This window comes from Falco cherrug, chromosome Z (assembly GCF_023634085.1).
Source record: "Falco cherrug isolate bFalChe1 chromosome Z, bFalChe1.pri, whole genome shotgun sequence".
Classification (NCBI taxonomy): Eukaryota; Metazoa; Chordata; class Aves; order Falconiformes; family Falconidae; genus Falco; species Falco cherrug.
Window position 1 is genome coordinate 10,181,093 of NC_073720.1, and position 12,875 is coordinate 10,193,967.

Genomic DNA, 12,875 nt, shown 5'->3' on the forward strand with positions numbered 1-12,875 from the left:
GCAACATGAATTTTGCTATTCAAACATAGAGGGTTTTAGGGAGGCAAATGTTTACAGCCCTAAATACAACCCAACTTCCACCCATATACACAAGAACCTCCAGTGCCGACCACAAATACCCAGTGCTGAGACAAGCTGCCAAGGCTTTAAGAGGCTCTATAATTCACACAAGGCACCTGGCTTAGAAGCAAGGTTACAGGTTTCATTTTCTGTCAAGGCAGTTAAGGCCTGCCTGAGCCTTTTAAATGGACTGACGCGCTCTGCCCCCTGTATCGATTGCTTGGTACAGGCACTAATGCCCTTCTCCAACTCAGCTTACCCACTCGGCTGATGAATCTGGACTTTGGCTAAGTGTGTTTTTCCTCCAGTAGGTCTCTCCATGACTGTTTCTGTGCTATTACTGAGTATTGCAACATGTGAGTCTGAACAATACGAAATCGCCTTCTTTCATTTATTTAGTGGCTTGGAGTGAACAATTCCAACGCTATGTAAGTGCAGTAGGAGCATCCATGTCTGTGTCCCCAGCCAAATTTCCTGACCATGAATCAACAGTTCATCTCCCTCTGGGATGCTGTGAACTGTGAGTCCCTGGTGGCCAAAATGTGATGGTTTCCAGGGGGGATGGGAGGCCTGCTCAGCCCTGGTGTATTACGACAAGCTCCTGGAAGGCGGTAGAGATGCAGGAGTCACATCAGGCTTTGATGCAAAGAAACCTATTATTTGAGCCTCACAAGTATTATGAACGACTGCTACCTTCATCATCATCCAAGGGAGCTTTTGGGTGCCAATCTCCTGCAGTAATTCTGGGCTATAAATTCCAGCCGTGCACACCAACCATCAAGTCCATCAGAACAAGGGAGTAGGTTTTCAGCACCTGTTTTCTGTGTGGTGCTTCCTCCTGGTGCAGCAGGTGTTTGTGAACTTCATTTCTAGGTAGCAAGCTCTTTCTCTAGCTTCCAGTTCATCTGTTTTTTGCCCCCGGATGTTTGAAGAGCAGGTTCCCAAACTCTAAGTACCTGACTTCTTTTTGGAAATGTGACTGATTTAGGCACTTCTGAAGATGTTACTTTCAGGGTGCTAAAAGAAAAATTTACACAGACATGGGTACCACTAGGTTTGCTTTAATCACAACTCAGAGTTGGGGCACCACCTCAGTGAGTGGCAGAGAACAAAGGAATATAGCAGAGTTTATATACACTTATCAAATCATTAGTTGATGTCCAAAGTTTTTAGAAGTTTCCTTTGGTCTTGTCAGTTCTGTGAGTCCACCACCTGACCCTGTCCCAGTTGATTCATCTATTCGGTTCCAATATCTGCCTTGGTTCCAAGGTCCTCCTTGGATCATGATCTTCTTTCTGCCTGCTTTAACTCACACAACCCTTCAATCACACTTAGTCTTTGCCCAAGCAATTCCTATTCACATATATTAATTTTTCTAAGAACACCTGCGTTTCTGAGAGCACCTGTGTATAAAAATTGATCATCTATTGTTTTTCTATTCTCCTACTGATTAATTTGACTGGATTGTTAACTTAACAGTCTTGGATTAGGGCTATGGCCAAGGCCTGGTTATGCCAGTTTGCAGCTTCAGCATTTTAGATTTCTTAATTCAAAATACATTTTCTTTAACAGAGGGTCCAACTTTTTAACAAAACTCTGTAATTTCACAAATTAAAGTAGTTCTCATAGAATCTGCATCAACCATCAGGCTAAAGACAAGGTGAGAGAAGGAACCACAACCCACCCTTGATAAGTAAATTGCATTTTTCTTTGAAGTCTGCCCCATCCTGGCTGATGCTACACCCACATAAGCATGAATCCCAAGATCACAACCCTCCACTGACACCACTGTGCTAACCTTTGTGTGAAACCTAGCAACCACACACCTGCGTAATTATCAAGGAATGAAAAGCTAAGATGTTCTTTCCTTCTGGATCATTCCTGACTCTCTGATGTGGTAGTCAAGCACTCCCCACTGGACTTGGATGAGACCTGTGTTCCCACATGTCTCCCCCAGCCTCAAGGCTGCTGCTTAGCTTGAGACATTGAGGGCACAGTCCCACCAGAGGGGACAGGTGTACCTTGTCCTGAGCACTTGGTGGTTTCTGGTACTAGTTGTGAAAAGGGTTTCCATGTCAGTGACTGCTTGTGCTTCCTGCAGCGTTCCAGTATGTGCAGTGAAACTCCGGGAAGGCAATGCAGCTTGATGGAAAATCAGTGCTGACCCTACAAAACTGCCCGATTCTGGGCAACTCTGGGGCACCAGAAGAATGAGGAAGGGTTAACAGGCACTCCTGCCAAATACAGAGAAAATGGGACATACAAGAACAAATCAAAAAACAGAAGACTGATTTCTAGCCACAGGTTATTTTGTGCCTGGTGAGTTTGCTGTTGTGATCAATGGGAAGCTAATACAGCAGAGATACAAGGTGAAGGACAGAGACTTGGGAGATGGGGAAGCCAGAATGAAACAAGGCGGCTCTCCAGCTACTTCAGAGAAATCACTAACTACTGGCAATTTAACAGCAGAGCTCCAATGAAGCTCTTTACATTGCATTTCCAAGTGTTTGAAATAATTTGTTTACCTTTCATTTCACTTGCCTGTTCTACTTTTTACCACTGTAGAATCATAGAATTGTTTAGGTTGGAAAAGACCTTTAAGATCATAGAGTTCAACCATTAACCCAGGACTGCCAAGTCCACCACTAAACCATGTCCCTAACCACCGCATCTACATGGCTTTTAAATACCTACAGGGACGGTGACTCAATCCTTCCCCAGGCAGCCTGTTCCAATGCTTCACCGCTCTTTCAGTGACAAAATTTTTCCTAATATCCAATCTAAACCTCCCCTCGAGCAACTTGAGGCCATCTCCTCTTGTTCTATCACCCTGTCACCTGGGAGAAGAGACCGACCCCCCTTGCCTACACCCTCCTGTCTGTATTGCCCATGATGGCAATTGCTGAGGGATCTCCCTGTCCTTATCTTGACCCACAAGCTTTTGTTATATTTTCTCTCCCCTGTTCAGCTGAGGAGGGGAGTGATAGAGCAGCTGTGGTGAGCACCTGGTGTCCAGCCACGGTCAGCCCACCACAGATAATCTTCCTAGCTCCATGCTTGAGTGGAGCAAAGCAGCGCTAGCTTCTGTTTGAGTGGAGAGCTCGGAGAACACAGACAGATGTGCCGTCAGCCTGACGCACTGGGGAATTTGGCTGCACCAGTTCCACTTAAGCTAATCCTGGATATTGTGTCAGAAGAGGAACCCATGGAGCGGCACATGCCTGTGTTTGTGTGTGTGTGTGAGGAGGTGGTTCACGATCCTCTTGACACCACTATATTGCTCTGAACAGCATGCGGGACAGCCTTTCATCTGGACCTGCCAACCACATCACATCTTGCCCCTCCCTTCTTGTTCACCTTGTCACTTCATCTTTAAGATACTCTGTCCCCTTGTGATGTTAAAATCTTTTAAAGAAAGAAGATTAATCTGCTCAGTGAGCAAGCTGCTACCTATATGCTAGCCTCACACCAGCCTGTTCTGCTGGCTGACCCAGCAGAGCCACATGGTGTCTGCTCCAAGGTTAAGCTCTACTGGTGATAAGACAGCAGCCAAAGAAGCCCATGGAGCTTTCAGTAAGGCAGAAATAACACCTAGGTATAAAGCAGCAAAAGAAACACATGCTGCAGACACGATCAGGAACATAACTGGCCCAGCTTTGCATCCTGTTTGGCAACAGTCTCGTATTATAGCAGCACACAAAGGTCCTCAATAAGATGGTGCCCCAGCACGCTAAGCACTCATCAAACTGCCCCTGCCCTGGTGTGCTTTCACCTGCCCAACTTAGGATGTGTCAGAGGACAGGCAAATAACTACGCTGACAAATGAAGCCCATTCCCACAGGGAACCTCTGCTAGAGAAAGTCGTGTCTAAGTCAAGAGGGGCCTGAATTCTCCCCTTAGCACTTGAGAACAGCTACAGCCCTAATGCATGGTTTCAAGCACTTCTGTATTACTTAGTGCAATTTAAAACGCTTACCTGTTCTGCTGTCTGGCTGTGTCTAGCTGCTTTATGATGAGGGAAAATAGTAATGGAGCATGTGAAGCAGAATGGACTTAACATGACCATGTCTATGTTAAAAATTCAATAAGCCCTTACAATTACTCCTCTGGTCTCAGTGTTTAAATGAAATCGTAACTGGTTTTAATAACATTTTCCTGGGGTTTAAAAATGAAATGCTGAACAGCTTCTTTGGGACATGTTGCTCTGTAAGGGAGCACTGGTTTTACCTACACTCTGCCCCAAACCAGAAAAGTAGCCATAAGCTTCAGTCTCCTGCAGAACTGCTCCTTTTGTGATATCAGGCAAAGCAGACAACCCAGGAACTCGGTGAAGATCACCCTATACTATGCTGAAGAGCTATTTGAAGAGTGAGACTCCCCCATATACACAGTTCCCATGTGTCGCAAGATAATGAGTGACTCTGGCCATGGTCGGACAGGGGTGGGTGGAAAGTAGTTTAGGATGCCATCACCTCTCACCACCACCGTGCTTGGCTACATGCATCCCCCTCAACTCAGGCAGCCTGATCGGCATAAATGCCATTCAGTGGCAGATAGGGCTGATTTTTCCTTTGCACTGTGGGCTGGAAGCACACAGACCACTTGTATCTCGCTGAGAGCTGCTAGCTGAACCTCGCTAACTCAATTGCTTGTGAACCCACCTGACCAGGAGGAGACAGAGCTTCCTGCTATGGGGACAGTGCAGTGTGGGTCCATGCAATTTGCTGCGGTGGGAAGACAAAGAAAAATTAATCCAGTGTGACAGAGTTGTATTCTTCCATCTCCAAGGTCTATGAGATGAGATTTTGGGATGTATTTGCCTCTCAGTTCCTCACAGTCGGCTGAACCGTTTCAGAGGCTGAGGACTGCAGCGATTCCCTGAAAAATTCTATGTTCTCAGGCAAGATGAGTAAATTACACAGTAAATAAAATTAATCTATCTGTTTAGATCCCACTGAATGATGAACAGAGTTGTGAGCAAATGGAAGGAGAAAGAATAAACTGCCGACTACAACTTGTACTTCAGGCCCAAGACCTGATTTCATCTCACTTGCGGCCTTTAGCTCAGGGACATTAGCATACATCTAGCTAATGATGAAACCTTCACTACTTTTCACCTCTGAGAGTATTTGTCAGCAAGGACTGTGTCGCTTCTTGGAAAGACTTTAGGGTATGTACATCAAAAGGGGCTTTGCCTGCAGATTGTATAGAAAGGGAAGTATAAGAAAGCTGGGTGCCAGAGCCACGCTGATCCCCGTGAGAGCAGTGCACCCCGGGGAGATCTGGAAAGCATAAATGTGACCACGTGGGTGGCATTAGTGCAGCTGATGGCTGTGCCTCCCTGAATCATAGAGGCAAAATAAAAGTGATTTTTACTAACCAGGGGTAGCAGAAACAAAAAGGATCTGTCTGCGGCCAGACTCCTGCTCTGAATACAGGGAATATGGTTTCAAGCTGATATACGCTGGGCATCAGCACTGATTATTCAGGACAGGCCATCTGAATTGGGATTGTTTCACCCAGCTTCAGAAAAGACTCTTCAGATAAGCAAGGGTCAGATAGCTAAGTCATCCAACTACCAGCTTGGGCAAGACACAATATTTTTAGCTGAAGTGTGTTATTTCTGCTGACGCAGCCAAACCTGGGGAAATTAGTGAACTACGTCTAATTGTGAGAACTGGCTAGGAAGAGCAGGTCCTCCTTGGACCAGGTTTTAAACATCCAAGTAGCTGCATTTCCTTATGTTTTGTTGATTTGGCTGCTGCTCTGTCCCTTTGGCATGGCTGAGAGCTGGCAGAAACACTGGTGGGCTCTGAGTGGTTTTAAGCTCCCTTCAGCTCCAGAAAAGGCCTGACAGTCAAAGAACTGGTAAATGACCTAGGGAGTACAAAGACAACATTTGCATCTCTTATTCAAGGATGCAATCCTTAGCTTTTCCCATAGGAGCTATCACAACATGCAGTCAGCGCATTCCATGCACAGCAATGCAGGGCTTATTCTGGGGTAATGCTCACCTACAGCGCTGCCTCCACAAGGTACAGAGAGGTTTCTGATGGCCTGGCTGACGCTACTTTTTGTGTTTCCCATCAGAGAACACACACCAAACTGAAGTGCCATTATATTCCTCAGCAAACAGGAGGACAGGTAAATGAGTACTCCAGCCCCAATCAAAGCTATCATCTACTTACACTACAAGCATCGCCAAAAGTGGCTTTACGTTCCAGCAGCATGCCCCTGCCCCTAGCCACACTATCCCAGGCCCAAAGCTCATTTATCTGACCCTCATGCGATTATAGGAAGGAACAACTTCTCCATTTATATCCACTCTGTTGGGCTTTGACATTTAGGAGAGCAGAGCATCGAGCGCAATGAGTCATCTAGCAAAGAAAACCTTACAGATGTACACTTAAGGAAAAAAAAAACCCAGCTATTTTGGACACAGAGTATTTTGCCTCTTCATGGCATGACATAATTGCAAATCATCTTTGGAAAACAGTAAATTATATTTTACTGCTGGGAGAAACTATTGAACTGATTTACCTTAAAGCTACATAGGGCACCTGTGGCACCAGGGGAGCAGAGAACAGGGATTCTGGGCTCCCAGTCCTCTGCCTGAGCTGTCCCTGCAGCCATTTTATTTAGACAGGTTGCAACCATGTAGCAGCAGGCAGCAATTTATCGCTGTCTGTATTTGAACATCTTTCTGTACTGATTTCAAAGGCAGCTATTGTCGCAGCTCCCAGCTCGCAAGGGCATTTTGTTGTGATTCAGCCTGTGCTTTCTCACTTAATTTTTAAGGACTGAGACTTTCATTCCTAATGGCTGCAAAATACTGTATATAAAGATTTCATTTATAACGGTCAAAATGGGAATATATGAACAGCAACATTTTTATTTATTTATTTATTCCCATTTTTCACATTTACTTTGAGGAAGGGATTTATTTGGTATTTGCATGTACTTTCCAAAGAATATTTTTTCTAACAAACAGAAGAACAAAGGTAGGTATCTGGAGGAGTGTTTGCATGCTGACAAGCCAGCCACAAAGTTTCAGTTTATAAACTGAACTCTACGAAATACAATCCGTAAAATGGAGCTACTCTCTCCCTAACATATTTTAGATGGGCAGACAAAATTAAGTTATTTCACCTTGAAAGAACTTCTGCAAATGCCCCCTCATCACTTCTACTCAACACTTTTAAGTCAAAGCCATTTGCTTGACACAGGCACAGACAACCCCCCCCACGCACACACTCACAGCCACCCACACTCACCCACCCACCCCATCCCACAACCAGAAAAAGGCATCTATCAGGTGCAATTTAACTCTTCTCATTTAAGTAGTTCTCTTCATTTAAAGCATCACTTATGCTAAAGGCATAATCTACCAAATAAGCAGTTAATATTGGTGCCCACAACACATTTGTTATGGGTCCTGGTGTTCTGTGAAGAAGCATTAAGGTCACCGACACATGTAGTTAAGTGTGTTATGTGTTTAGGAGAGCAACAATACAAATTTGCTAGCCAAATACTCACAGCCTTCAGCGTGTAATCAGGAGATCATCACCATCATCATATAGTGCATATAGGTATAAAAACCACTTGAACAGACTCTGACGTAAGTACACTTGAAGTGCATACACGGACAAATGTCCATGCTTGCACGAGTCTAAAATACGCAGTAAGTGATTGGTCTATAGCAGAAAGCTTATATAAACTACACGTTTTAGTTTATTTTTAAGATGTTGTAGTTGTGAAAGCTTTCACTAGCTGGCAGATATTGCTGTTTGGAATGACTTGTTGAGTTCCCGTCTTACTAGACTAGTAGCCAAAACAAATAGGCACAGAAGTGCTAATGCCACAGGCAGCATGTGAGCTTGGAACAGACTTGCAGCTTGCTGACTCCAGCATCCTGCTTGGAAAGGACCCTTTGAGTTTTCTTGTTCCCAGGCCTGGACTACAGCTGACAGTCCCAGCCATGTTTCTGGCTTTGATTTAACAGCAAAATGTCATTTGATCCATTCTGTTTTATCATCTGCTGCACTGGGTTTCTACAACCCTTTGCATTTCAAATCAAATTCTGTATTTTCTATCTAGTAAAATAAAAGCAGATGAAGAAAGCAACCAGGCTGGCTAACATGCTGAATGGATGGATACACCTCACCCAACCATCCTTTTGAGACTTCCCTGCTCTGCAGTATGATACCTACTGTCTTCTTCCCCGAAAAAGGGAAAGAAAGCGTTACTAACTTACCATGTTGCCCTCCACCCTGCTCCCTAGAAGAGGACTTTCAGGCACTGTTTCATTTAGACTAATTGCCTGTTTGCAATATAACTCTATGAGAGAACAGGATATGTGCAGCCCAGGGTGCCTCTTCCTACTATTCAATTTCTCAGTCCTAGTCCCACATACTTGGATCAGTAGCGGCTCAGCCACAGAGCTGTCCCACACAGCAGACCTGCTCCCTTAAGTAGGATTACTGACCTGATCTCTCCCTTAGCGAGACAGCCATTGTCTGGAAATTGGACAGCCTTAGAACTCAATTAGTTATTTAATAAGCTTATGATTAACCAATCTGCTGATTAAGCTTTCATGAATTATGCTGACAGGAATTCTATTTCAGAGGGATAGTGGTCGCTAATTTAATATTTTTCCTTCTGGAACAGGGTTGGGGATCTGTGTGAGCCCTTGTACATGCCATGCCCTGACACTTCTCTCCTGCTGCAGAAGAATCTGCAAAAGCTGTTTGAGTGGCACCTGGGGCTGCTGCCCCATCACCAGGACATGTGGCCCTTGGAGACAGCTTGGCATTGCAGCCTGGTTGTTATACCTGGTGCAGCTTAAAGATTCCCACTTCTCTCTCCTGAAGTCCTGCCAGGCAGCATGGAGAGAGGCAAGCAGCTGCAGACCTCTCAAGTACAGTCTGAAAGAGCCTAGCCTGTCATTTTGATATCCACCCTGCTCTCATCTGGATTCAGGTGGGTGGCTCACCCCAGGGAGTAGAGGGAACTCCTTTCCTCTTTCTTTTTGCAATGAGTTTAGAGAAAGCTCATAGCTTCATCTCCAGCTTTGTCCTTTGCCACATGCTCTGAAGGATGGGGCTCACTGGGTACTGTGATCTGTTCCTTGTAGGGTGCCTTGGCAGAGGGGGCAGGATGTTGCCACCTTTCTCCTCAAGCTCAGACCCTGCTTTGGGGAAGAAATCAGAACTGGGCTCAGGGATTAGTCCCAAACTATCATAAATTATTAAAATTTTTTCCACCCTCAAAGGATCCCATCTCCTTTCTCAGGTGGGTCTGCTATCTGCCAGTGTTAACCAGTAGAGGATGGCAATGGGATTGGTTAAGGTGCCGTTGCCAGCAATTTTATGTTCCTTAACGTCCTCCTCCTTCTAGACACAGGGCTGAGGGTTTGGCAGCTGCCTTTTCCTTCCACCTCTCAGAGGGACTGGTGGCAAAACACAGCCATGCCTTGAATGGCAGAGGGAAACAGGACTGGCCAGAGAAAACTTATGTCCCTGCTGAAACCCCCGAGAAAGGGGCTTGAAAGAAGGTGAAAGAAAAGATTGCTGGCTGCAGCTGCTTTGAGTTCTGGAGGACCTGAAGCAAGGCTGGGGGATGAGAGATGTCATCTCAAACTGCAGAGCCCTGCACTGGGAAATCAGACGTGCACACTGCTCAGCTGAAGCCTCTGACAAAGAAGCAGCAGTTCTGGTGGCAGGGAGAGCTCAAAGGAATGCAGGGAAAGGCTGGCTCACACTGCAGATAGCGGTAACGTACAGGAAAGATGAAGACAGTTCTTAATATAGAACTCTGATGTCAACGAAACACAGTTTAGTATTAAAACGCTGATGTATTTCACATCTTTGTTACCCTTTGTCAAGACAGCATGCAGGGCAGCGATGCTCGGAAGCAGTTTGCTAATGCAAGTTGTCAGGCACTGGTGTGTCTTTTCAGGGCTGCCGTTATGGCACTGCCATCCCAGTGCTGCTCACTGCCAGGCCCCTGGTAGCCCCAAAGGAGAAAGGATGGGTGTCAGAGCACTGCTGGTCTGAGCAAGGTGTAACACTGCTTTTGGGGGGCACTGTAAAAGGGAGTCTAGGCAAAGGGGAGGCAGGTATAATCTAGACTCTGAATGACAGACCCCATGCCTTTTACTAATCTTGCAAAGATTCAAACTTTTACATCTTGCCACAGCCAAGATCCCATTGACTGGCAAATGAGCCCACCTCCCCCAAACAGCAGGCAGGGGAAGTTTCCAGCTCTACCTCGCAGCTGCCTACTCTCAACACCGTAGCACTAAATGAGATTGCTGGCTACACTGCAGCTGCCAAGTCTCCGTTATCTGACCCACTCTCCTAAATGACCCACTGAGGCAGAAATTCTGGCAGACCAACATTTTTATCTCCCTGCTCAATGGCCAGCTGTATGCACTGAAGGGAGGAAAAATCCCAGCTTGGATTTGCCTATCAGAAGATCATTAGCTAAGGACTTTCTACAGCATTTCTAAGAGAAAAGGGAGGAGACAAACAAAAGCAATAAAAGAATTATCATATTTTTTGTGCCCCTTGCATGCCTGGGTCAGGCTTTTGTTGGGCCACAGCGCATGCACGTTCAGCTTCACTTGGAACATACATATTTGTGAGCTAAAACTGCCAACTGCATACAAACACAAGGCTTATTGTTGTACAGTTAGCTGTTTGGCTGCCCAACTGGAGCTGGAGATGAGAGGAACAGAAGAGCTGCACAAGTGAAGAAGGAGAAAAACAGCCTGAGGGTCTCAGCAAGTAACGCTTTATTGCAGTAGTGCTAAGGGACTAGTGAGTGTACATAGAAGGCAGGTAGTTCCTTGCCTAAGGAAATTAAGACAGAAAACAGACTGTGCATAAGGAGTACAGGCAGCTAAACTGACAGGTGTTTCAGTGACGTGCAGTGTCTCTTGCTTCCAACTTCAGTTTGAATTATCTTTCAATAATTAAGATATTCAACAGGCTTTAACTTGTATACACAGACACTTAAGCACAGCTATGAATGAACAATGACAAAGTGGAGCAAGGAGGCTCAGGTTTTTTCCACTGATAAAAACTCTGCCAGGGTCTGTGCTAATTCCAGGCCCTTTTAAAGAAGTTTATAAGAAATGACCTGCCTGCCCTTCAGCCAGTTGGTGCTTCCAGGTAGACAGGCAGAGGGGAGGGAAGAGGACATGGCAGTGGGGAGATGCTGGCTGGGTTCTGCACATCTGCCAATGGAGTGGGCAGCAGGATATGCTGGAACAAAACCCTACAGACTCCAATTTAGAGCAAAAGATGAGATGAGCAGGGGATTGTTATCTTTAGGTATGGTGGGATTTCAGAAAGCCTTTGCAGAGATACAAGCTTGCTTTGTTTTTCTTTTTGCTATGCATTTTTGTAAATAAACTGATTTTTCTGTTCATTATTTGTTTTGAATCAAGAACACAGATTTCCATTGCCCACCAACTGCATGCAGGGCTAGTAGTATCAGCTGTCATCCTTTTTGCCTCGCTATTTCCCTCCATACAAGCATCAGCAACTTTTAGGTCATACTGTATCTCAAATTACCCTAGGGAGAGAAAATAAGGGTGACAGGATCATCTGTCCTGAAGTCAACTTCAGTGTGAAGCAACACCAGAAACTCTCTCTGAACACACAGGCTGGGGTGTCTGCAGGAGATGGGGAGTGGGAGTGAGGCACTGGCTCCCCTAAGGCAGAAAGTTCAGGCAATTGCAGGGAGGATGAAGGAGCCATGGTGTACACACAGACACACACATTCAGTGGCTCTCCCAAGCCTGGAATCTCTTTCTCACGCACAATATGCTTGGAAAAGTCTGGCTTCTGCCCAGGTCCAAACAGAAATAGCTTTAACACTCAGATTTCCTGACAGTCTCTCCACCCCACCGATGCTGGCACACCCAGTGCTCAAAATGGACTGGGAAAAGCTGTGAACACAGTGAAAGGGTGGCAGAAAATACGCTCTGCTTTCAGCAGAGAGTATTTCAAACAGCTTTTTGTGGCTGCTAACAGTTGCACTTGTGAGGTGAACAGAAGGGCAATGCCAGACTTTGGAGAATAAAAGCCCTTTAACTTCACGCCAGGTCAGCACCAGTACAGATGTGGAAGAAGCCAAGGGACTGACAGCCTTCTCCTTTCCAGGATGGCACTCGAGCCAAAAATCTGGGGACACTGGGATCTGCTGAGCTGTCTTCAATGGAGTCTCTCCTTGGCCAGTGCATGCGCTGAGGGAATGAGAGAAAGAATCATAGTTTTCTGATCACCCAATACACAATCCAGCAAAGTCACCTGATTAAGGGGACATGACCTGACTTGGAGTTCACAGAGATAAAAACCAAGGAGAGGAAAAAAAAAAAAACCCTCAAGCTAGCATTTTTGTATCCCCATCTGTTCCCTGGGTGCCTTAAGTCACATTGGCTCAGTCCAAAGACAGAAACAAGGTTTCTTCCTACCAGGTCTCCAGGATCCAGTAAAATACAAAGGAAAGAAAGGTGCACCTCCTTTCCTGACCATGCTATGACAAAGCTGTCAGAGCAGCTCTGACTGTGTCACCTCTGCAGCAGTGTCTGGTGGGAAATGCATGGAGAGCCATTGCTCTTCCACATCCCTCTGGAGAAGATGGTACTGGAAAGCGGAGGCAGAAAGTCTTTTTTTTTTTGTAAATCACCATCAATTTGATGTTTAAAAGCGGTGAATTTGAGTAAATTCTCAGTAAGTTGAGAACCCCAACAAAGTGTCTCTGCTGTTTCTGTGCTGGTGAGGGTGATTTGCAACAGCAAATTCCAG

The 12,875-nt window shown here is 45.6% G+C and overlaps 1 protein-coding gene across 11 annotated transcripts in view; it reads right to left on the minus strand.

Moving 5' to 3' along the window:
• FAM219A (family with sequence similarity 219 member A) overlaps positions 1–12,875 on the minus strand; it is a 103,043-nt gene that overhangs the window by 16,787 nt on the left and 73,381 nt on the right. For 6 of the 11 annotated variants that reach the window (XM_055698712.1, XM_055698711.1, XM_055698710.1 and 3 more), the window contains one exon: positions 4,722–4,784. The exons of the other annotated variants lie outside the window; for them this stretch is intronic. In XM_055698712.1, the coding sequence (XP_055554687.1) occupies positions 4,722–4,784 (63 nt within the window). The remainder of the gene's footprint in view (positions 1–4,721; positions 4,785–12,875) is intronic. 11 annotated transcript variants of the gene reach the window in all.